Below are 26,073 nucleotides of genomic sequence, written 5' to 3'. Positions count from 1 at the left end.
CCCTAATAAGTTGAAAGTGAAAGTGCCAACAGAATAAAAGTTTCTACATACAAAGAACCCTTTGATGTATCAACATCATTCCAGAACATAATTGTTAGCTCTTCCGTTAGCAGTTTGTCCTTTTTTAAAATTTTATTTTGAAGAGCATAATGGTCAGAATTAAAATTCATCACTTCCCTCCGACCACACAAAAATGTCATAAATTGAGGCGATAAATTACCGCTATGGGTTGCTGTGAAATTAACACTTATATATGGGAAATAAAACTCAAAATTTATAGCGGCAATCAATCTGCTTTAATGTATGTAACTTCATCATCTGTTTTATTTACTTTCTTCCTTTCTCTCCCCTTCCCTAACAGAAAAACCCCCTCTTTTTCAGGAACTGCGAAATTGAAAAGCAAATGGCATGTTATGAATGATATTCTAGCCGTTGCAAAAATGTCACGTTACAAAACTATTAAGGCATGTAAGGCTATTGATGAATGAAGACTGCACGAAGGTGGAAAAAATATCATTGCCATGCGAGTAACTGCTGGGGGCATCAGCATCAAAGCTTAAGATCTGTAATATATCAATAATATAATTAAGGGCACCTTTTCTAAACTCGCATTCTCCGGTGATACTGAAAATGTTCAATTTCCACAGCTGGAAGGCACAACATTTGGACAAAGCTACAAACGGAATTTACACGATCAGAATTTCAGTACAAATGGAATCAGCATATCCAACATTTAAAAAAAAAAAAGATTTAAACAGTGCCTGGAACTACCTAAATGTTAGCAAATATAATAAAACGTATTTTGATGAGAAGGGAGTGCATAATCCATTATTAAGGAAACTCAGTCTTTAATTTGAAATTGCACACATTTAAACCTATATTTAATTCCACTTGCAAACTCTGAAATAATTACGAAAGCATTTAGAGCAAATTTTCACAGAGGCGTTTCGCTTCCTTTTCCTTTCCTCCCCCGTTTCTTCAAATATTCCTCAGTTTTGAAGTGCGGTCTGCGTGATAGAACTATCTAGAAAATTGTATTTGTATCACTGATATTGTTAATGTTCCTTGCTTTGTGCTTTGTATGAAGCATTTTCTGTATCTTCTATAAATATACATCATCAAATGCTTGTTAAAGCATTTTAAACATTGTGGGCAAGCACCGTATTTTCCAGAGTATAAGACGCACCTTCCCCCCTCCCAAAGGGTGAAAATCTGGGTGCGTCTTATACACTGAATACAGCATTTTTGCCCCCCCCCCCAGTCCCCAGGAGCACTTTGCAGCTTCTCAAACTCTCTGCATGCCCCGTTTTTCACAAAAACATGACATGTGCAGAGGATTTGGGAGGCCTGGAGAGTGCAAAAAACTTTATTTTAAAAATTTACTTCTTCAAAATCTTGGTGCGTCTTATACTCCGAAAAATACAGTATTTGGTTTCAGAAAATTACTGGCCTTCACATTTCTGTTCAGAATTATGGTTTATTTGGCCTAAAATTAAAATAGGATTTCTTTTACGTATTTACATAGTACAAATAACAAACTTTCTGACATTCCATATAAAAGAGCAAAATTAGCCTGTTTTCAGACACTGACATCCAGATTATAACCAGGGGTGGGGCTGCTGGGGGGTCGGGAGAACCTCTAGCTAAGATTCTGTGCAGTGTGGAGAACCCCCATATCCCACTCCTGGCTAGCCCCGCCTACCCCAGGAGTCCCCACGCGGCCCGTTTTGAATGCAGGTAAGTTCAAGGCACGCACGGAGGCTCAGGGAGGGTGAGAAACGGGCCTACCGGAAGTTCAGGGAGGCCAGAAAAGGGCCCGCGTGGAGGCTGGGGAACGGGCCCCCGTTCTGGAGCCTGGGGAAGCTGTTTCTGCTCTCCTGGAGGCTCAAGGAAAGCTTCCGGAGCCCGGGGAGAGCAAAAACGCCCTCGGACTAGGTCACGGCCACAGTAGCCACACCCACCCAGCAAGCAGGCAGAGAACCCCTTGGTAAAATTTTGAAGCCCACCCCTGATTATAACCACAGGCAAACCGGCAAGGCTGAATTCAGTTGTGATGTAAAGGCAATTTATTTCTACTTTGGTATCGAAGCTCAAAAGCAGTGACATTTGAATTAAGAAGTGTTTTCAATGGTAGAAAGGATATTGCATTGCAGCTCCCAGGTTTATGTACAGTGGGTGCCGTTAGAAGCTTTCATCACAGTCTGGATTTAAGTTTAAGGAGTTTGCATGTTATCTATACAAGAAAGTACTTTTGTTTTTGTTCAAATCTGAATAAAAGCTGCAGACAGTTTTTAAATGACGAGCCGTGGGTTGGAAGCACTAAAGAAAAACCATGGGAAAGAAAGCAGAATTGGCAAAGGATTTGTTATGGCCAGTGCTTTATCTAAGAGATGTCACCTCACTAAGAATGAAAATATGGGGTCCCCGGGGTTCAAAGCCACAGTATGTGCATACCGGTTGGGAAATCCCAACCACAATTTCGATCATTAAATCATAATGAGAAAATGATTGTTTGCTCAGGATGTTTGCAATGAAACAAAAGAAGGGGAATGAAGATCGAGATAGAGCGATGAAGAAGGATGGAAAGAGATACTGAACAGATTTTAAATGCTGTCCATCTCTATGTATGGAAATGACTCAAGTGAATAATATAAACAATGTATATAATAGCTGTCCAATTTTTTTAAAAATCCAGAGGCTTCCAATCAAACTGATACATTTATCTGGAAGCAACCCTAATATGTCTATTACTGCATTTGTCAACTCTGAAGTGAACCTGGCTGAGGCCATTTTGGAGGCTTCAGGGTTGCCACAGTGGGAAGAAGGGATAAGGAAGGGGAACATAGTTAGATGGGGATTTTTAGCCAAAACAAAATAGTTTCCTGTTGGGAACCAAGGTCATTCCAACAGGTGGCTGGAAAGAGGAGGAGCATTGTATCCAGGCAACCAGCCAGTAGCTTGATTGGACAATGGGACTGATTACTTGGAGAATGAACTTTGACTTTTTAATCAGGCGAAAACAGTGGGAACTTTCAGAGTCGGTTTTCACTAGTTTGTGCCAATATGGTATCTCCAATAAAACTGTTCTTTGAGGAATGTATCTGCCTCCGAGTTCTTTCTATGGAATTATTACATGGAACCTTGGCAGCAATCTGGTATTTCTGCTATTTTAATAGTTTCACTAACGTCACATGTCTGTACAATGATTGGTCTATAAATTACACAGTGACTGTGAAAGTATGTGACTATATTAGCAAGAGAACAGATGAGGGAAAAGTAAATTACATCACTCAATATCCAGCATTACACCGCCCACAAAACCCTAAACTGGGGTTTACAATACACAGATAGTCCTCGACTTAAAACAGTTCATTTAATGACTGTTCAAACTTACAACGGCACTGAAAAAAAGTTACTTATGACCGCTTTTTACACTTACAACCATTGCAGCATCCACATGATCACATGATCAAAATTCGGATACTTGGCAACGGGTTCAAATTTATGAGAGTTGCAGTGTCCCGGGATCATGCGATCCCCTTTTGCAACCTTCTGACAAGCAAAGACAATGGGGAAGCCAGATTCATTTAACAATCATGTTACTAACTTAATAACTGCAGTAATTCCCTTAACAACTGTGACAAACAAAGAGTGTAAAGTGGGGCACAACTCACAACAAATATCTCAATGAGTCATGTAAATTTTGGGCGCAACTGTGGTCATACATCAAGACTACCTGTATAACACATATGTACACATAACACAGGGGTGGGTTCTAGCAGTCATTACTGCTATTGTGCTCATGGGTGCTTCGAGTGGGTGCATACGCAGTACAATAAAAATTGTTCTGTGCATGCACAGAAGCCAAAAACAAAATGGTGGCACCTATGGCACCACCCAGAGTATCAGTTCGGGGGCGTAGCAGGCCTGGGTTGCTGCTGGTTCCAGCGACCCAGTTCGCCCAACTACTACCGGTTCAGCCGAACCGGTTCGAACCGGTAGGAACCCACCAGTGACACAACATCATTTTATGCTTACTAAAAAAGCCATAATAACTTAATGGTCAGTTAAGAAAATGTCTAACATTTTCTATGACATCCTGAACCACAAACTATACTGTGAGTTAGATTCTAATATTGTCTCCATTCTGTAAAGCCAATAATTTTCCTTTAGAATCTCTTACTGACCAATGGAAAACATGTTTTGGAGCCTTGGTATTTGAAAAAAGAACGTACTTCCATTTGCCGTCCAATCTTTCCCTCATAAAGTCCAGTCAGAAAAAGCTAAACTTTACTCAAATGCCTTAAGCAAGGTTTATTACAGAAAAAAATATGTTCCTCATGAAAAGATGTCCAACCACATTGCAGGAAAAAAGGTTCTTAGTCAGTGGAACATCAAATAAAGCATATTTAAGTCCACAATGTAACCATCATCATTATCAGTGATGCACCCAACAAATTTGTATTTTACGTGATTTCCTATTTTTCCCCCCTTGTATGTATAATTAATTGGAAGATTTAATTAAAACAGTGACAAAACAGGCAGCAAAATATCACCCAATATTTTCATAGGTGACCATTCTATATATGACAATCATTCCCATTAAAGCAAAATATTTGAAGTAGTGTTATTCTTTCCTCAACACAAATAATAAACACTCTTGACAAATTTAATTAGCATTTGGATCATAGAAATTCCAACATTTGTACATGCAAAAACCTAATGCTAGATCGAATTGTCAAATTAAGAAATCTCTAGTTAGGGGCACAAAAAGTTTGACAAATCTTCTCAAGTCAGCTTCGATGGGAAAATATGAACTGTTTACATATCAACAATTAATTCTTAACCAATTAATCTTAGATGCAAACAACAAATATTACTGGAACTGCATCCATTTTAAAAATTACTAGCTGATAACCCGGTGCTGCTTGGATGTTTATTTATCTCAACTCTTTTTCCATGAACTTCGCCACAATTTCTAATGTTGGATTTTCCCCCTTACCAGAGGGAGCCCCCTTGTGGAGTACTGTGAAGCCATTACCATGGCAATTCCACAGCGCTGTGCAGTAGTAGTTATTTTAAGGCAGTACGGTAGAAGCCATTTTAAGGCACAACAGGATGTACCTTAACAGAACACACACACCGAGGGGTGTTAGGGTGTCTTAGCCACACAGTCTTTGTTTCGAGAGGATAAGTAATCTGTGTACCATGTTTGGTTGAAATTGCTCGAGGTGTTCCAGAGTTATGCTGGAACACACACACACACACACACACACACACACACACAGGAAAAATATGGGGAACAGATACAACAGTATCTCCATCTACATTATAGCTTACAAACCAAGTTTCAGAAATGTGTGTGATTCTGGCAATATTTCTGTGTCATCTTGTTTCAGTGTTCCAGCTTCCTGAAAACTAACCACCAATAACTGAATATTCTCTGAAGCAGAAGAACGAAAGACAGTTGAACGAAAAACAATATACGCAAAGAAAACCTTCCACAACATCTATACAACCATTCTTGATAGCATGAAAAACAAGGAAGTATCTCCTACCGGTTTTGGTATTGATGGCAAAAAAGTTTTGGGGGTTTCCACTTGCAATCCTGTACGTCATCTTTTCAGTGGTGCTGTAATCAGGATCTTGTGCCTGTATCTGAATGACTGAAACGTCCTTCGGGGAATTTTCCAAAACAGACGGATAATAAATGGGTTCGGAAGTTAAGGGCGCATTGTCATTGACGTCTTCCACTTCGATGTAGACCTCAATGGTGGTATAAAGCGGAACAACTCCACGGTCTGCGGCATACACAGTTAGCCAGTAGGACTGAGTAGTCTCTCGATCAAGGATATCGCCTGTGTATATAACTCCTGCAAGAATGAAAGGAGAAAAAAAATATATGTGGAATTGCAGAAAACAACAATGAATCCATATTGTTTCTTGTCCTGCCTACAGGTGCTTTGGTAAATAAGTTGATCCCCTCCTCTTTATGGTAGACCCTCAGATACTGGAAGACTGCTATCATGTCACCCCTAGTCCTCATTTTCTCTAGACCAGTGGGGTCAAACACGCGGCCCACAGGCCGGATCAAGCCGTGATAGGCCACGGAGTAGGCTAATGGGTCGTCCCGGAAACAGTGAGGGTGCTCCAGGCCCACCCAGTTGGCTGTGACGACCAGGCCATGCCCGCTCTGGCTCCAAGGGCGAACAAAATCCCAATGCGGCCCACGACAGGATCGAGTTTGACACCCCTGCTTTAGACTAGCCAAACCAAAATCCTGCAGCCGTTCTTCATATGTTTTTGCTTCCAGGCCTTTAATCATCTTAGTTGCTCTTCTTTCTACATCTTTTTTGTAATATGGTACCCAAACTGTAATTTTTAAGTGTTTTCCGCTTGGTTTATCTATTTGGAAACGGTGACAAGATCAGTGCAAAAACTTGGTTCTGACAGACAGACACATAACCACAGTCGAGTAATATTTCCATAACTTTCCCAAAGAGCAAATTTGTTTTCCAATAAGACATATGTATTTTAGAGGGCCATGTCACCTTCTCACTTGGATATTCTCACCCACCCACCCATAATGCTCCATCACTTCCATTCCCACCTACTGCACATACTGTCTCCTTCCCATCCACCACATGACATGTAATCCCACCCCCTCACCAACATACTTTTGGCTTCTTCTCTTTCTCACCATGTGTCTTCTTTTCTTTTATTCCCCTTACCACAATTCCCTGTCTTTTGTTTCAAAAGCACTATGTTAGTGCAAATGGGAAAACATTCTGATTTGGGGTTTTTATGGATCTCAGTTTTGTAAAAATAATAACATCATTGTCCAGAATATTTCTGTATATCCACGGGTGGGATTCTACCGGTTCAGACCAGTTTGGGTGAACCGGTAGCCCCGATTATCAGCTGGGAGCGAACCGGTTCACTCTGACTTTGAAGTAGGCCTGTCTGCCCGCCCTGCGCAATAATCATCTATATTTCCTTTTCTGAAGCGCAGCTGATCAGGGCGGCAGACTGGATGGCCGTACCTCAGCTGTTTTCCTCGCCAGTTTTCTGAAAACTACATGCAAAGCAAACGGGTTGTTAAACTGGTAGGATCTTACCCCTATGTACATCACCAAGTTATATTGGAAAGTGGACCACAAGTTTTAATTTTTCCATATTTTCTATTCCTCATTATCCCTCTCTCTGGAAAAAACTGTACCATTTTTATATGTTTTACAAATACTTTGCATGTGAAAAACAACAGAGTCCCCTGGTACTTGATTCAAATACAATGTGTTCCCATTCACAAGTTCAAAACCTTCTTTAGACTTTTGACCACATGCCAATGTAGTTCTCATGTGTGGTAGGAAAATAAAAACCGTGATCTGTTCCCAGCTTTCTCGAAATGGTTTCTTCCAGGTTTCCACTATAGATTGATTTCAGTGTGTTAAGGATGCTGCAAATGAATTTTTCTAGCAGATTTAGTTATCTCTATTGCCTCCTGATAAAGGTTTGAAACTATAAGTTGACTCAGCCTTCCAGCCTTCAAAGGTCAGTAAACTGAGGATCCAGATTCTTGGGGGCAATAGGCTGACCCTGTAAACCACTTAGAGAAACAAAACGCAAAAACAGGAAGCTTTTAATAAGCTAGCTAACCTATTAAAGTTGCTGGAGAAGATTCCTGCGAGTCCCATGAACCAGAAGCTGTATTCAGCCGGTTCGGACCGATTCATCCAGACCGGTAATGGAAATTGAGGGTGCTCCCCCCGCCCCAGCTATATGCCACCCTATTTAGGCACATTTTCAAGCCAAAGTGCATGCGCAGAAGGCCGAGTATGCGTGGATAGGCACACTCACATATGCAAACTGGTAGGGAAAGTAAGTGAATACCACCCCTGCCTTGATCTTCAAGGCAATCTAACTGGTCAGTCCTAGAGGACATCAACCCTGACTGCTCTTTAGAAGACGAGATCCTGAAGATGAAACTCAAATACTTTGGCCATCTAATGAGAAGGAAGGACTCCCTGGAGAAGAGCCTCATGCTGGGAAAGATTGAGGGCAAAAGATGAAGGGACGACAGAGAATGAGGTGGCTGGAGGGAGTCACCAAAGCAGTCGGTGGGAGCTTAAATGGACTTAAATGGGATGGTGAGGACAAGAAGGTCTGGAGGAACGTTGTCCATGGGATCGTGATGGGTCGGACACAACTTTGCAACTAACAACAACAAAACCTATTAAAGTACACCAGAATCTTAAATATGTGAATATTTTCATTAGCCAAAAAATCCTTTTTTAGAAAAAACAAAATAACACCATTTTTCCTTTTTCACTGGGATGAAAAAGTGGAGAATGAACCAAGCGATTCCAGCCCAGTAGAATCACAATGCCTACCAAGAATTCAGAATGGCATTCAAACTGGCAAGGCATTGAATAGCAAAGCGACAAATAGTGAAAACTCGGAGAATGCAGGTCAGTTATGCAGCAATAATTTTGCTTTGTGTTCTCCTGCTTTGAAGATTGTTTCCGAAGTGGCATTTTTATTGCATAACAAAAGGAGCGCAAGATGCACAATGCTATCATTGTAGTGTGTTGGCGGATGAAGCGATTCCGACAGGCAATAACAAAACAAAAGCTTTCACACAGCCCTAATCAAAATAGCTGATTGCCAGTACATAAATACATCTCCAGCTGCCTGAAAGTTTTCCCTAAAGCCTCCGGAGCGCAAAACGTCTGGCCCTATGGGCAAACCGAAAGTTTGGGAATGGACTTCCGGTTTGCTCATAGGGCCATTTTTAGTCCTCCTGAGCCTTCAGGGACCTTCAGAAGGCTTCCCTGAAGGCTCCAAAGTAGGGTCGTTTTTAGTCCTCTGGAGTGTCTTATGATCATTTTTCACACTTAGGACCGATGCAGTCTGGTCATGTGATCAAAATCCAGATGCTTGGCAACTGATACATATTTAAGACGGTTGCCGTGTCGCGGGGTCATGTGATCCCCTTCTGCAACCTTCTGATGAGCAACGTCAAGGGGGAAGCCAGATTCACTTAACAACCATGTTACTAAGTTAACAAGTGTGGTGATTCACTTAACAACTGTGGGAAGAAAAGTGGCCAAATGGGACAAAACTCATCCAACAAATGTTTCACCTAGCAACAGAACTTGTGCTGTAGTCCTATACCTATATTCCCTAAAAATAACTTAAAGCTGGTTGTTAAAAAAAATCTTTTACAGGATCTTCTTGAAAGTCCCTGAAGGCTCTGGGGGGACTCCGGGGGGGGGGGGGAGCGCGGGAGAGGCTGTTCTCTATTATGGGTTTTTTCAACCACCTTCAGAAAAATAATAAAACAATCTAGTAATATTAGATCACAGATGTTTTCCATGATACCAGGGGAAGGTACAATATTATGTCAAGCGGCGTAAAGACATTTTGGATTTGAGTTTCCATAAGCTTCTGTCAGAAAGGCTGATTATTAGTAATTATCGCAGCTGGAATCCAAAATAACCTAAAGGCACCAGATTCCTTGGCCTTTATTAGATATTGTATCAGAAGGAGCATAATACAAAAGTGCAATTTTTAGCTCACCAAGTCTTTTAATCAGATTTCCCCACTTTCTCATTTCTAAGGTTGACAGGTTGACTCTCAAATTTCTAATTTCAGACTCTATGAAATAATATCACACTAAAAGGTAAAGGTTTCCTTCGCACATATGTGCTAGTCGTTCCCGACTCTAGGGGATGGTGCTCATCTCCGTTTCAAAGACGAAGAGCCAGCGCTGTCCAAAGATGTCTCCGTGGTCATGTGGCCAGCATAACTAAACGCCGAAGGCGCACGGAGCACTGTTACCTTCCCACCAAAGGTGGTTCCTATTTTTCTACTTGCGTTTTTACGTGCTTTCGAACTGCTAGGTTGGCAGAAGCTGGGACAAGTAACGGGAGCTCACTCGGTTACGCGGTGCTAGGGATTCAAACAGCTGACCTTTCTGATGAACAAGCACAGTGGCTTAGCCACTGAGCCACTGCGTCCCTGAATATCACACTATGAACCCCATTCCTGAGTTAATATTTATCTTTCCTCCTAATTGAGGTACAGTATGTCCTCTTGTCCAGTACCGAGTGCCTACAGGTAGCTGACTTACTAAAATGCATTCAAATTAGGGAAGAAAGGAAAAAAAGAACAAAGAAAGAACCATATAGATTTTTCTCCCCTCCCACTTTTCTTCACTCCTTGTTATTTTCTCTTCAACAAAGGAATTTTTTTCCCCCAAGGACAGAACATTTCATTTCAAAGAAGGGAATACGGGCACACATAGTCTGTCCTATTTCTGATTAATTCTGTGAATTAATCCTGCATTAACTGGAAAAGAATAGGGGACGTTAATAGCTAATGTCTTCCTCCTGTGAGATCTTTTCTTTCTCTAACACGAAGAGAAGATATTCATATGACCCTTTTTCCTTTCACAAAAAAAATAAATAAAAAGAAGAGATGACTATGTTCATTTTATGGTTCTAACCAAAGCATTGTTTATTTTTATTCCATCAACATTTGTAGAAACATCAAAAAAAGATACGTTCAACATTAGTTTGCAAGGATGCAATATAGCTTCCTATTGTGTCTGAACTGAAAAAGAGATAGTTTGTCTTTAAAAAGAAAAGGAATAATAGCAGGATGGAGCTCAAAAATCCAAGGCTAAGTCACACTGTTATTTGATTTACTATGTTATCCAGAGGTGGGAGTCACATACAGTAACAACCGGTTCACCCAGAGCCAAAAATGTGAGCATGTGCACGGCATCGTAAAATTGGCGATTATATAGGACGGAATAGCGCTATGGCGGGTCGATGGGCCCAGATCCTGGTTGGAATTACCAGTTTGCCTGAACCGGTCGGACCCGGCAGCAGCCCACCTCTGGTGTTATCTATGCTCTGATGTTGGTTCAGCCTATGGCTAAGGAGGAACACCTTCCTCACAGTCTATAGCTATGTTTTACTGTCTTAGCCACAATCCAACAAGTCGGACAAATCCAGATGAATGGCAAGAAGAGTCCCCGGTAATATACTGTATTTTTCAGAGTATAAGACGCACCTTTTTCCCTCAAAAAAGAGGCTGAAAATCTGGATGCATCTTATACACTGAATACAGCATTTTTTGCCTCCCGAAACCCTGCTCCGTTCACCAAAATGGCCGTGTATAGCCTTTAGGAGGCTTCCAAAGTGCTCCTTCGGGCTGTGGAGGGCAGAAATGAGCGAAAAATGGGCCCTTTATTTGCTCAATTTTGCCCCCTCAGCCCCCAGGAGCACTCCATAAGCCTCCTAAAGGCTATATATGCCTTTATTGACAAAAAAGGGCCGTTTTTTGCTTGTTCCCCTCCTCCCCAGGAACACTCTACAAGCTTCCTAAAGGCTGTTCATGCCCTTGTTTTGAAAAAAAATGGGCCCATTTTCACAAAAAAACAGGCCATTTTTGGGAGGTCTGCAGAGTGCAAAACCTTTTTTCGAAAATTTGTTTCTTCAAAATCTTGGTGTGTCTTATACTCTGGTGCGTCTTATACTCCAAAAAATATTGTAGATTCAAGCACATTTGCAAAGCAGGGTTGTGTGGGGTCTTTGGTGCTCTCTGAGCTTGGTTGTTTTCTTGCATTATCTGACTAGATAATATCATCTGTGTTAGAAGGGAATGGGACTGCCTTGCTTGCTTCTTTACTTACTTTGTCAAATAAGAATTACAAATTCAAATGAAAAAAAAATGAAAAAATTAAAATATGACAAAGATGATGACAGGTTCCTTAGGAACCTCTTAAAGGTTCTTTTATTTGAGATGAAGTTGAGTTAGAATTAAAAGTTGCTACCAACCAAGTTTAGAGAGCACCAAGAGATCCATAAACGTAAAAGCAAAGGTCCCCTTCGTACATATGTGCTAGTCATTCTCCACTCTAGGGGGCAGTGCTCATCTCCGTTTCAAAGAGCCAGCGCTGTCCTAAGACGTCTCTGTGGTCATGTGGCCAACATGACTGAACGCCGAAGGCGCATGGAACACTGTTACCTTCCCACCAAAGGTGGTTTCTATTTTTTCTACTTCCATTTTTACATACTTTCGAACTGCTAGGGTGGCAGAAGCTGGGACAAGTAACGGGAGCTCACCCTGTTAACGTGGAGCTAGGGATTCGAACCACCAAACTGCCGACCTTTCTGATTGACAAGCTCAGCTTCTTAGATACTGAGCCACCGCGTCCATAGTTCAACTCTAAGCTGCAAATATTCACTTCTATCAGTTAGCAGAGCTGTTCCTGTACTCCTGTGAAGATGTTACCATCTAGATAGAAGAAAGCCTGTTATGCCAAGCTTAAATCAGGTGCCTTTACAGGCTACTATAGAATGACCAAATGATGGTTGACTTTAAAAAGGGGAGAGGGAATCTAGAATTTAAATCAAGAATCGTAGACTATTTAATCTAAGGGCTGTGATTTCTGCATACTGTAGTAGGCAGATCTTCTGTGAGTACACGGCTTCATTACTATGGGCATTACAGACAATAATCCTAAACTAATTCCTAAATTAAGGGTTAAATATTAGAAGAGCTGACATTTACAGCAATGTCTCTGTGAAACCTGACAGATATATCCTTTTATACTTGCATCATTACAGGACGAGATCTTTTCCCTAGTGAACAAGAATTAAGACTATGGTTTCACCTGCTCTGGAAATCTCAAAGCCACCATCAAATTGCCAATATTATGCTCTAGATTAGGAGCAACTGTTGACCCCAGTTATCCTAGACCTGTGATGGCGAACCTATGGCACGCGTGCCCAAAGTGGCACGTGAAGCCATGTCGCCCGGCACGAGCGGCCTTGCCTGTTTGTCTTCCGGGTTTTTGGCACGTGTGCATGCACGATGGTCAGCTCCTTCGTTATGTCCAGCAGTGCCAAAAACTGGTGTGGGCATGTGCTCCGGCCAGCTGATTGTTGTGTGTGCAAGCATGCCATCACCTGGAAGTTCAGCTTTTCCAGAGTGCAACCCCTTCCCCCACGCGGCAGTGCCGAAAACCAGCCTACACATGCACGCCGACCAGCTGATGATTGGGCATGCATGCGTGCTGGAACCTGGAAGTCTGGCTTTTCTGGAGCACGCCCCGACAAGCATGCATGCAACTGAGTGAGTGCCGAAAAGGTTTGCCATTACTGTCCTAAACAATGAACCATCTAAGTCAGCAGGGAGACCAAATCTACCATAATCAATAGATGTTTCACAATTCCAGTCCCAAATGCTAGAGGTACTGAAAAACAAAGTGAAGAACCCCAGCAAATTTCCATGAATTAGACACCTCTCCAGGACCTGAAGATTTTCCCTACAATAATAGCCTTGTAGAATTTTCAATTGGCATAATAAGGACAAAGGGAGCTACGACCTTTCCGATTCAAAACGGTACAGACAGACGGGACAATCGTGCTAATTTTGTGACATGCCTAACAGCTAAATTTCATGATCTGGACAAGCGCACGATGGCTAAAAATGAAACCCGTTGCTTCCAACACGGAAAGTCCTTGTATGCAGCTGAGTTTCAGCTGTTAACTCAGGATGTGGGCTGAAATGAAAAGGGGCTTTAATTGACATTGCTACACAAATTCCGTGAATTATGTCATTTGCATCAATTTACTTCATTTGTGTAATGTTATTACACCAATTACATAAATCAAGGCGAATGATGTAATTTAATACATTATTGATATCTGGGATGAGAAACCCCACACCCAAAGGGTCAGGTAAATCAAAATTCCGCTTAATTAAAGTTCTCTGAAAATGGAAGTGATTGCAGGAGAGACTTAAGATTTTTTTAGAAAACCCTTCCAGACACCATCCTGGCGTATACAATTACTTATTGTGAAGATTCGACCTACCTGTTTGTTGCTTTTTATAAGTGTACACTTCGTTGCTTTTTTAATATACAGTATATACTAGCTGATAACTCAGCATTGCCTGGGCATTTATTTATCCTAATCCTATATTAGACAGGAAAAGGAATGAATTATATATACAGTGTTGTGCGACCCCGCCTCAGGCGCTCATCCCCCCCCCCACGCACTTGTTTTGGGTCTCCCTGCAGCCTCCTAGGAGCAAAATGGGCTGCGGGGTAGTTCATGCTACACCCCCTGCACTCCCTCCACGCATGCATGCGTGATCCTCATGCCCTGTACATGCGCAGTGGAGCTAAACTTGGGCGATGGCTTGCAGAGAGGACTCTGCATACCACCTGCGTGTCAGAACACACACACACACAGACAAACACACACACACACACAAAGGGGTGTTAGGGGTATCTTACCCCCACAGTATTTGTTTCCAGAAAGTAAGTCATTTGTGTACCAAGTTTGGCTGAAATTGCTCGAGACGTTCCAGAGTTATGCTGGAACACACACACACACACACACACATACAGCCTTGTGTGTGTGTGTGTGTGTGTGTGTGTGTCTCCTCCTCTATTATTTTTATATCCTCTTTCCTCCTCCTATTTTCCCCACAACAACCCTGTGCGGAAAGTTGGGCTAAGAGAGAGTGATTGGCCCAAAGTCACCTAGTTGGCTTTCATGCTTAAGGCGGGACTAGAACTCACAGTCTCCTGGTGATTGGCCCAAAATCACCTAGTTGGCTTTCAGGCTTAAGGCGGGATTAGAACTCACAGTCTCCTGGTGATTGGCCCAAAGTCACCTAGTTGGCTTTCATGCTTAAGGCAGGACTAGAACTCACAGTCTCCTGGTGATTGGCCCAAAGTCACCTAGTTGGCTTTCATGCTTAAAGCGGGACTAGAACTCACAGTCACCTGGTGATTGGCCCAAAGTCACCTAGTTTGTTTTCATGCTTAAGGCGGGACTAGAACTCACAGTCACCTGGTGATTGGCCCAAAGTCACCTAGTTTGTTTTCATGCTTAAGGCGGGACTAGAACTCACAGTCTCCTGGTGATTGACCCAAAGTCACCTAGTTTGTTTTCATGCTTAAGGCGGGACTAGAACTCACAGTCTCCTGGTGATTGACCCAAAGTCACCTAGTTTGTTTTCATGCTTAAGGCGGGACTAGAACTCAGTCTCCTGGTGATTGGCCCAAAGTCACCTAGTTTATTTTCATGCTCAAGGCGGGACTAGAACTCACAGTCTCCTGGTGATTGGCCCAAAGTCACCCCGCTGGCTTAAAACTCACAGTCCCCTGACTTCTAGCCGGGTGCCTTAAGCACTAGATTAAACTGGCTTTATTTGATTAGTGGCTTTGTCGTTTTATTAAGGATCGGTTTGGAGTTTTAGGCCTTACGAGATACCTTATTTTTACTTTGTTTGCCATCCAAAGCTTTTCCCATAGATGAGCAGGCGTATACACTGGGTTAATGCATAGTAATAATAAACGAAATGAATGAATGTCTCTACACACCATTGTCCCCTAACCTGATTTCAGACCTGCATTCACACCAGCTCCAACATGCTTGGTCAGTGATCAAGGATAAGGAGCTTTCTAGTCTGAAACTTCCAGATGGTATTATATTGGATAAGGATGTTTTACCCTGATTAATGACGGTTCCCGGGTTTTGACAAATGACTATCTATCTCTGTTTGGACATGCAAAGGCTGCTTGCTTGCATACCAGGCATATGTTGTCCCATCAAATAACAACCCCTTGCTTGCCGAAAGTGCCATAGGACTCCAAAGAACACTGGAATTCCTGGCAAGGTTTCTAAAGCATGTGTTACCCAGCAAACAGCTGATGCCAGGCAATTAAAGGGCTAGTTCCACTGGGTGGCATGGGGCACCGTGAATCAAGCTGAAACATCTGCTAATTTGTGGAGCTAGCAGCAAGCAAGAGAAAAGAAGAAAATGCACAGAGAAAGATATCGCATAAGCCTTACCCAGCATTTATTCATTTTCTGACATAAGCAAACCATACGACCATGCCAGGAGATGGATGGAAAACCTGCCACAATCAAATAACCAGGACGCTGAATCACATGGCTGTCTAAACAAGCCTAAACAATAGCATACAATCCAGGTGCCAAAGAGGGTGACACAATTTGCTATATTATATATAAGTGGATGCTTCGGAATGATGCCACGAATGGAAAGGAATTGCCGAGCAGGAAAATTGCTCTGTCTGGTTTATGTGTAACAAAGCAAAGAAACGCAGAATTATTTCTACAGGTGTATAATATAAAAATAACAGCTGTGCGTTTGCGCGCATGTGTCTCAACTGAAATGTCTATATATAAGTGTTTTTTATAAATAGTTGAGCATTGGGTTTCATAATAGGAAAGGATAATTAGGCATTTAACTTACTTCTTGGTGGTTTGCAATATTAATCTACTAAGGTAAAACCCACTGGAAAGAACCGAGTACCTACAATTTGATATTTTTCACTAATGTATCTGTCAGCCAATTAGGCATCTATGTTTCCCCCAGAAAATAAAGCCTGCAATTTTTGAGGAACATATAACATAGAATAATAGAGTTGGAAGGAACATTGGACGAGACGTGGCATTTTTTAGATTTTTTTTTAAAAAGAGCATGTATAGAAAGCTTCATTTTGGGAACAGAACAGAATAGAAGAACAGAATAACAGAGTTGGAAGGGACCTTGGAGGTGTTCTATACCATTTCTGAAAATAGATTGTCCAATCTCTTCTTAAAAACTTCCAGTATTGGAGCATATGAGCCATGGTGGTGCAGTGGTAAGAGTGCAGCACTGCAGGCTACTTTTGCTGACTGCTGGCTTCCTGCAATTTGGCAGTTCAAATCTCATCAGGCTCAAGGTTGACTCAGCCTCCCATCCTTCAGAGGTGGGTCAAATGAGGACCCAGATTATTGGGGGAAATAGGCTGACTCTGTAAACCGCTTAGAAAGTGCTGTAAAGCACTGTAAAGTGATATATAAGTCTAAGTGCTATTGCTATTCACAACTTCGGGAGTGTTCTAACCGTCAAGAAACTCCTCCTTAGTTCTAGATTGCTTCTCTCTTTGATTAGTTTCCACCCATTGCTCCTTGTTCTGCCCTCAGGTGCTTTGGAGAATAGTTTGACTCCCTCTTCTTTGTGGCAACCCCTGAGATATTGGAACACTGCTATCATGTCTCCTCTAGTCCTTCTTTTCATCAGACTAGACATACCCAGTTCCTGCAACCGTTCTTCATATATTTTAGTCTCCAGTCCCCTAATCATCTTTGTTGCTCTTCTCTGCACTCTTTCTAGAGTCTCCACATCTTTTCTACATCGTGGCGACCAGAACTGAATGCCGTATTCCAAGTGTGGCCTTACCAAGGCATTATAAAGTGGTATTAACACTTCATGTGATCTTGATTCTATCCCTCTATTTATGCAGCCTAGGACTGTGTTGGCTTTTTTGGCAGCTGCTGCACACTGCTGGCTCATATTTAAATGGTTGTCCACTAGGACTCCAAGATCCCATTCACAGTTACTACTATTGTATGACGCAAACACACATGCACACAAACACAAAGGATTCACATCAACATCCATCAGGCATGGATTTTTTATTTATAGTTCGTGAAGGAGATGAGGTATCTCTCCCTTTCAAAGCTCAAGAGGTAACTATCTCATCAGATGTACTGGAAAAACATCAACTGATGTATTGATGGACAGTTCTAGTTGAATTCTGTTTGATTGGGGCATTAGGATAGGCCCGGGATGGCGAACCTATGGCACGCGTGCCATAGGTGGCACACAGAGCCATTTGTCAGGGCACGTGAGGCATTGCCCTGTCAGCTGGCCAGTGCACATGTGCGCGCTGGCCAGCTGAGTTCAGCCTTTTTAAAAGCCATTTTTGCCCTCCCCAGGCTCCAGAGGTAAGAGCCTGGGGAGGGTGAAAACACCCCGCTCCGAGGCCCTTTGGAGGCTTCAGGAGCTTCCCTGAAGCCTCCGGAGCGCAAAAAAACAGCCCTATAGGCAAACCGGAAGTTCAGGAACGGACTTCATAGGGCCGGTTTAAGCCCTCCGGAGCCTTCAGAGGCCTTTCAGAGGCTTCCCTGAAGGCTCCGGAGGATGAAAAATGACCCAACGGACAAACCGGAAGTCACTTCCAGTTTGCTCATAGGGTCGTTTTTAGCCCTCCAGAGCCTTCAGGGAAGCTTCCTAAAAGTCCCTGAAGGCTCAGGAGGTCTAAAAACAGGAAGCTCCTGAAGCCTCCGGAGAGTTTCCGGGGGGTGGGGGAGGCTGTTTTCGCCCTCCCCAGGCTCCTATAAAGCCCCTGGAGCCTGGGGAGGGCGAAAAAAGGAAGCAAAAAATAGGGGGATCGCGCCTGTCATGCGCACATGCGCGCTGGGGGGGGTGTCACACATTGCATTATGGGTGCGGCACGCCCCCCAGAAACATTCTACAAGCCTCCTAAATGCTATTCATGCCCTTTTTTTGAAAAAAAAAACCCAGGCCGTTTTTGGGAGGTTTGCAGAGTGCAAAAACACGACCCCCATGTGCTCCCCCCGCTTATGGCACGCGAGCCAAAAAAAGGTTCGCCATCACTGGGATAGGCCATGAGTCCCAAAAGTTATGCAGGCATCTTCTTAGGTTAAAAAAGCACTAGTAGTTAGTAGTTTTTGAAAACAAAAATGGATGAGTGGCTTTGACCTAGTGCTATATTTGGAAATGTTCTCAACTTTCCAGTAAACACACACATTAACTTGGGTTAATAAGGAGCATCCTTGGAGGTTAAAGGAGGTGGCTTCCCGGTAAATTAAAATGTTCTGACTCGCCATCCAATTACACAGTAGAAATTGACATGCCTCACCATGGCAACAGGTTTGTTAGAGCATCTATTGCATGTTAAAGGTAGCAATATTGCAACCACAGGTAAGTTGTAATACATATTACAATTACCATATTTTTCGGAGTATAAGACGCAACCTTTTCCTCAAAAAAGAGGCTGACAATCTGGTTGTGTCTTATACACTGAATACAGCATTTTTTTACCTCCCGAAACCCCGCCCCCTTCACCAAAATGGCCATGCAGAGCCTGTAGGAGGTTTCAGAGTGCTCCTGGTGGCTGGGGAGAGCAGAAATGAGCAAAAAATGGGTTGTTTTTGCTCAATTTTGCCCCCCCCCCCCAGCCCAAGAACACTCTATAAGCCTCCTAAAGGCTATGCATGCAATTTTTTGGATGAAAAACAGGCTGATTTTGCGGAAATGGACCGTTTTTGCTCATTTGGGGGGCAGCACCCCCCCTAGGAACATTCTATAAGCCTCCTAAAGGCTATTCATGCCCTTTTTTGGGGAAAAAAAAAACCAGGCTGTTTTTGGGGGGTTTGCAGAGTGCAAAAAAAATTTTTTTTAATTTGCCTCTTCAAAACCTTGGTGCGTCTTATACTCCGAAAAATATGGTAGTTGAACGGAAGGGAGATGAGCACATGGTTTTTCTTTAAAAAAAAAAATAGTTCCATGATTTGATTTTTCAGCGTTTCACGCCCATGTTAACTTGCCAAAACAAAAATCCTTCACAGAATTTTGAAGAATTAACTATTTCCCCATATCCCACGTAATCAATCTCAAACAGCTGTTTGGGGTTGTACTCTATTCCGGTGTTATTTAGGAGAGATCTACTCTAGAACGAAAGTGAAGGAACTTGGAAGTATTCCTGAATCAAATTCATAGGAAGAAAAATGAAGTGAGAAGGCTTATGTAATGTGCAGACAAGAACAATCAATTAAGCATTATTAGAAGAGAAATACATTCAACAAACAATGGGAACACTGGAAAAATCTGTTACTTTCTGTTTCTTTTAGAAATACGTAGAAAGGATAAATGGACTTCAGTCAATTCTTCCTTGGGAAGAATAAATTTGGTTCCAAGTTTAGAAACAAGACTAGGAGACTTACGGTAAACCAAGATATGAAAAATGTAATTCAGTCAATTCTTCTTTGGGGAGAATAAGTTCGGTTCCAAGTTTAAAAACAAAATTAGGAGACTTACAGTAAAATTCCCAACCAACCAAACAGCTGACTCAGCAACACTAGATCTATCACTCCTTTAACCTAAACTAGGGGTGTCAAACTCAAGGCCTGTGGGCCAGATGCGGCCCGCAGGGTGCTTAGATCTAACCCATGGGGCCATCCTGGAAACAGCAAAGGACCAGCCCACGGTGCTTTTGCCAGCAAAAAGGGAGTTTGGGAAGTGGCTCTCTCAGGTTCGGTTTTAGCTGGCGGAGGGTTGCAGGAGGCCGTCACGGCCAAAAACGGAGATCGGAAACCTGTTTTCGCTGGCAGAACGCCTAGGCCACCACAGGCGTCCCAGACCCAAGTGATGTCAAGCTGGCCACGCCCACCCTGACCATGCTCACACCGGTCTTCGAGGTCAAACACAACCCTGATGTGGCCCTGACCTAAATTATCTCACATAATGCTAGGAGATAAAGCTAGGAGAGATGGACACCGTGCAAGGGGTCCTTGCTTAACGACTGGCCATTTAGCAAGCATTCAAAGTCACGGCGGACAGTAGCCCCAAAGGTAGTTATGACCCAATTTTAAAATTCAGAATGCTCCACATGCACACATGCACATACATACAGTGTTTCCATGATCACATTGTGGGTTAATTGACAAACACCTTGCATTTATGGCTGTTTGCAGCACCCTGTGGTCATTGGGATGTGTTTTTCAGTTGTTGATTTTTTACAGTTCCCAGCATTTGCTTCCAATTTTCACCAAAAATATACATTTGATAGAATGGATTCACATTTTATTATGGTTACATCTTAATGTAATATTCTATCTCCTGCATTGTATTGTTCATTTATACACATATATACATAACCAATATTGCCAAAAGTATTCGCTCACCTGCCTTTACTCGCATATGAACTGACTGTAAGTGACATCCCATTCCTAATCCATAGGGTTCAATATGACGTCGGTCCACCCTTGGCAGCTATAACAGCTTCAACTCTTCTGGGAAGGCTGTCCACAAGGTTCAGGAGTGTGTTTAGGGGAATCTTTGACCATTCTTCAAGAAGCGCATTTGTGAGGTCACACACTGATTTTGGACGAGTTTACGTGGCTTACCACTTCGTGGCTGAGTTGCTGTCGTTCCCAAACACTTCCACATTCTTATAATATAGCTGACAGTTGACTGTGGCATATTTAGGAGTGAGGAAATTTCACAACTGGATTTGTTGCACAGGTGGCATCCTATCACAGTTCCACTCTGGAATTCACTGAGCTCCTTAGAACGACCCATTCTTTCACCAATGTTTGTAAAAACAGTCTGCATGCCTAGGTACTTGATTTTATACACCTGTGGCCATGGAAGTGATTGGAACACCTGATTCTGATTATTTGGATGGGTGAGCGAATACTTTTGGCAATATAGTGTATATACATACATACATACATACATGCATACATACATACATACATACATACATACAATGATGTCCCGGTGTTTGGAGGCCGTACGGGTCTGGATGGATGGCAACCGACTAAAACTCAACCCTTCCAAGACGGAGTGGCTGTGGCTTCCGGCCCCCCGGTTCAACCAGGTGCTTCCATCTCTGGCCATTGGGGGCGTGCAACTAGCCCCCATGGAACAGGTGCGCAATTTGGGCGTCCTCCTAGATGCCCGGCTGTCCATGGATGACCATGTAACAGCCGTGGCTAGGGGGGCGTTCCATCAGGTCCGCCTGATGCACCAATTGCGCCCCTTATTGGACCGGGATGCCCTACGCACAGTCACCCATGCGCTAGTGACGTCTCGCCTGGACTACTGCAATGCTCTCTACATGGGGCTTCCCTTGAGATGCACTCGGAGACTACAGTTGGTCCAGAACGCGGCCGCGTGGGTGATTATGGGGAGGTCTAGATACTCCCCTGTAACACCTCTCCTGCGCGAGCTGCACTGGCTTCCTGTGGTCTACCGAGTGCGTTTCAAGGTTTTGATTATGATCTTTAAAGCGCTTCATGGCATAGGACCTAGTTACATGCAGGATCGCATCCTGCCCCACACATCCCTGCGACCAATTCGCTCACACAGAGAGGGACTTCTCCGGGTGCCGTCCGCCAAACAGTGTCGGGGGCGACATCCTGGAGCAGAGCCTTCTCTGTGATGGGCCCAGCCCTGTGGAATGACCTCCCCCGTGACATCAGGATTATTTCCGATCTCCGCTCCTTCCGTGTACAGTTGAAGACCCACCTCTTTCAATCATCCGGCCTGGCTCAACCGTAATCTTTTCATATTCCTCCTGACTGTCTTTTTTAAATTTTAAATTTTTATTGTATATTGGGTTTTTTATTAGACGGGGCATGTTAATGGTTTTAATTTGTCTTAATGTTTTAATCTATTACCTCCTCCGTGCATGTATGTCCTTGTATATATGTATGTTTATATATGTCTTAATGTACGCCGCCCCGAGTCCTGCCCGGAAAGGGAGCGGCTAATAAATCCAAATTTATTATTATTATTATTATATACATACATACGTGTGTATATATGTGTATGCATATATCTATATCTATTTATCTGTATAAACACATATACATATACATATCGATCGATACACACACACTCACACACACACATGCTTTATTTAAACTGAATTTGTACACCAGTGATTTCATAACCTCTGTAGATGCCATATGCTAAATAGAATAATACGGGATTCACATCATACTCGCAGTGTTTGTTTAACGACATTGGCATTTGACTAATGACCACCACAAAAATGGTTATAAAAATTGGGCACAGTCATGTGGGACCCACTTATTGACTGCAGCTACTTATGACCGTAGTTCCAGGCTCGGTGACAGTTGTAAATCGAAGATTACCTGTAACAACCCTGGCCAAAGGTCTCAAAAAAATAAATAAATAAATGGTGAGCTGTCGAAGCAAAAAGAAACACACTCTTTATGAAGTTATTTTTCAAAACGTTATCGTTGTGTTTGGGACTCATGCTCTGTAAACATTTTATGGTCATCTCCGTCAAGGTAATATTAAAAGATTCAAGATCTCGTATTTATTTTAAGTATAAAGCCATTGATTCCTTGGTCGGATTACCTTGCGATAGATAGTTATAACATAAGGAGGCAGTCTAATCCTTCACTGATGGTATCAGCTGTCTCCTTTGCAACAGAATTAATTAATTCAAGGGTTCATGCAATGCCATCCTAATTTACCCTAATCATATAGGGAAAAAAATGGCCCTTCAAAAGCAAATGATTCCGTGCAATTAAAACAGAAATTCCACTTTCGGATCTCATCAATGAGAGACACTGTTAAGAAAGCCACATGCTGATTAAGCCTTATCTTTCCCCTACAGCCACTTCATTGCTAAGGGCGTGAATTCTAGAGGATTGATTACAACAACAACAACAAAAAGGACAAAGTAATATCTTCATCATCACCACTACCACCACCATCTATTCTCAATAATACATTTAGTCAAGCTCCCATTTTTTTTACACCAAAGATAGCCAATCAAGAATTGTAGAATAGAATAGAATGTCAGGGTTCCAAATAGCATCCAAAAGTAAATCAGAGTCCAAGCAAAGTACTGCTCAAAGTTCCAATTTATTAAGAGAGCCATGTTGGCTCATCTGGGAAAACTTGAATCTGAAAGCTTCCCGGTTTTCCCCACCCAGTTGAAAGTTCAAGATCTTGCCCCCACACCCACAAGTCCATCCCATGGTCCAATCTCCCACTGCCATGCTGGCAGTTCCACCCATCCAGTTCTGGTCAGGTGCAGAGACAAAGGATGACCTTGGCTTTCTAGAAAGAATTTTGTTGTGACTACATAGTATGTGACTCCTTACAATCCCCTCTCCCATGTTCCCACAAAAGCAGAATAATAGAAAGTATGGCAGGTCAAAGAAAAGATGGTTGCAGGCCTGGCAATAGAATAGAATAGAATAGAATAGAATAGAATAGAATAGAATAGAATAGAATTCTTTATTGGCCAAGTGTGATTATACACACAAGGAATTTGTGTTTGGTGCATAAGCTCTCAGTGTATCTTGTTTTCCCGAAAATAAATCTTATCCTGAATATAAGCCCTAGCATGTTTTTATGCATGACCCTAATATAAGATGCCCCTAATATAAGCCCTACCCTCTCCCCAAAAATAAGCCCCACTCAAGCGCCTGCGCACCTGGCTGTGCGCTAACACGAGTTGAAGCGGGGGGGGGTTGCGGTGCTGTCTCAAGTGCCCTACACTGGCTTATCTCGGGGCTCCCACAGCCAGGCCATCCATGCCCCGTCAATTGTCTCATGGCCATGGCACTGGTGCGTGACTTGGTCTCCTGCTCCATTGTGGGCGCGAGCAAGCAGAAGAAGTGGGCTAGTAGCCACGGTGGGTCCTGCTGCTGGACGGGGATGTTGGAACTGCCACCATGAGGCAAGGCAAATGTCGGCGTATGCCACGCAGCCTCCTGCCTCGCCATGAGCAAGGGGAAGTGGTGGACACCCCATACATGGGAAAAAATATAAGACTTTCCCTGAATATAAGCCCTAGCGCTTATTTCACAGAGTAAAAGAAAATAAGACTGGGTCTTATTTTCGGGGAAACATAGGTACATACGACAATAGTGATAGTTCATTATCACAGTCATTGTAAAAATGCATTCATCACAAAACATTAGATACAACACTTAGTGATAGTCCTGGTTACTAAATAAGCAATCAAGATAAATCATACTATCGTACTAATTAATTTAAATCGTAAGATACAAGCAACAAAGTTATAGTCATAACAAGATAAGGTGACGTCTATGGAGACTCTAAGTCATCCAGGCCATGGTTGTCCCAAAGGTGCTTTTTTCAAGAGGCAAACTGGACTTTCCGTTTTTTCTTTGAAGAGGTTTCGCTTCTCATCCAAGAAGCTTCTTCAGCTTTCATATTCAACGCTAATAGTTTGCTTTATACAGTTCTCTTGAAGGCCTAATGAGGGTTCTAAAGTCTGAACAAGCTACCTAAGGATTTTATTTGGGTTTGTCCAGTGGTGGGTTCTGGATCCCGTTCCAACTGGTACGGTTGTAGCTGCAAACAATGCTTCTGCAAGCCTCTGCGACGCTTCAGCTGCTCGGTGGAGCGTCGCGCAGGCGCTGTACGCACCATGCGTGGAAGCGCCGAAAGCTTTAAAACACAGTAAGGAGCTCGAGTGGGTGGTTGGGCCCTCCGGAGAACCGTATTGGAACGGTATCCAGTGCTCTGTGCAGACTCCGGTACGCCCGTACCGGGGAGTACCGCCTGCAACCCGCCACTGGGTTTGCCTATCTAGACAGGGCGGGAGAACAGACAGCATCTCTTCCAGAAGTTCTCTCTCTATACTTCTGCCTACCTTTTTAGTATTCTCCTTAGGTAGAAAAGCTCCCTACAAAAACAGCTACAGGTAATCTTGAACTTACGACCACAATTGAGCCCAGAATTTGCGTTGCTAAGTGAGAAATGTGTTAAGTGAGTTTTGCCCGTTTTACGATCTTTCATGCCGCATTTGTTAAGTGAATCACTGCAGTTGTTAAATGAGTAATACAGTTGTTCAGTGAATCTGGTTTGCCCATTGCCTTTGCTTGTCAGAAGGTCTCAAAAAGGAATCCCGTGACCCCGGGATACTGCAACCGTCATAAATGTGAGTCAGTTCTCAAGCATCCGAATTAAATCACATGATCACATGGGGATGTTGCAATGGTCGTACATGTGAAAAATGGTCATAAGCCACTTTTTCCGGTGTCATTGTAACTTCGAATAGTCACTAAATGAACTGTTGTAAGTCAAGGACTACCTGTAGTAGCATAATAGCCTATAACTATGGCAATCATATCTTCCCTTTGTTTCCAATCTGATTCTTAATTTCCTTCTATATGTGTGGAATTCTTTTTACACAGGGGAGCATTCACAGAGGGTGAGCAATGATTTTCTTTACTCCACCACTTCTGGAATTTTATCCTTAGTTTTACAAACATTGACGCAATTAATTTTCTGTCTTTCAGGTCCCAATTATTGTGTTATTATATTATTGTGATCTCCTGTATAAAGCCAACCCAACTGAAATTCAGTTGGTCCCAGAAGTTTTGCATTTCTGGACATGATAAAAGAAGAGAATTGTTCAGGAGGGCCTTT

The 26,073-nt window shown here is 42.7% G+C and overlaps 1 protein-coding gene across 8 annotated transcripts in view; it reads right to left on the bottom strand.

Moving 5' to 3' along the window:
* The window catches only part of FAT3 (FAT atypical cadherin 3), a 569,348-nt gene that overhangs the window by 295,884 nt on the left and 247,391 nt on the right, over positions 1 to 26,073 (bottom strand). For all 8 annotated transcript variants that reach the window (XR_014175185.1, XM_081950682.1, XM_081950676.1 and 5 more), the window contains exon 3: positions 5,559 to 5,873. Coding sequence is in view for 7 of the 8 variants with exons in the window: in XM_081950682.1 (XP_081806808.1) it covers positions 5,559 to 5,873 (315 nt within the window). In the remaining variant the exon portion in view is untranslated. The remainder of the gene's footprint in view (positions 1 to 5,558; positions 5,874 to 26,073) is intronic.

The sequence above is a fragment of the Natrix helvetica genome (assembly GCF_964273705.1).
Source record: "Natrix helvetica genome assembly, chromosome: 4".
Classification (NCBI taxonomy): Eukaryota; Metazoa; Chordata; class Lepidosauria; order Squamata; family Natricidae; genus Natrix; species Natrix helvetica.
The sequence above is the reverse complement of the archived record's forward strand: the minus strand, read 5'-3'. Positions and strand labels throughout refer to the sequence as shown.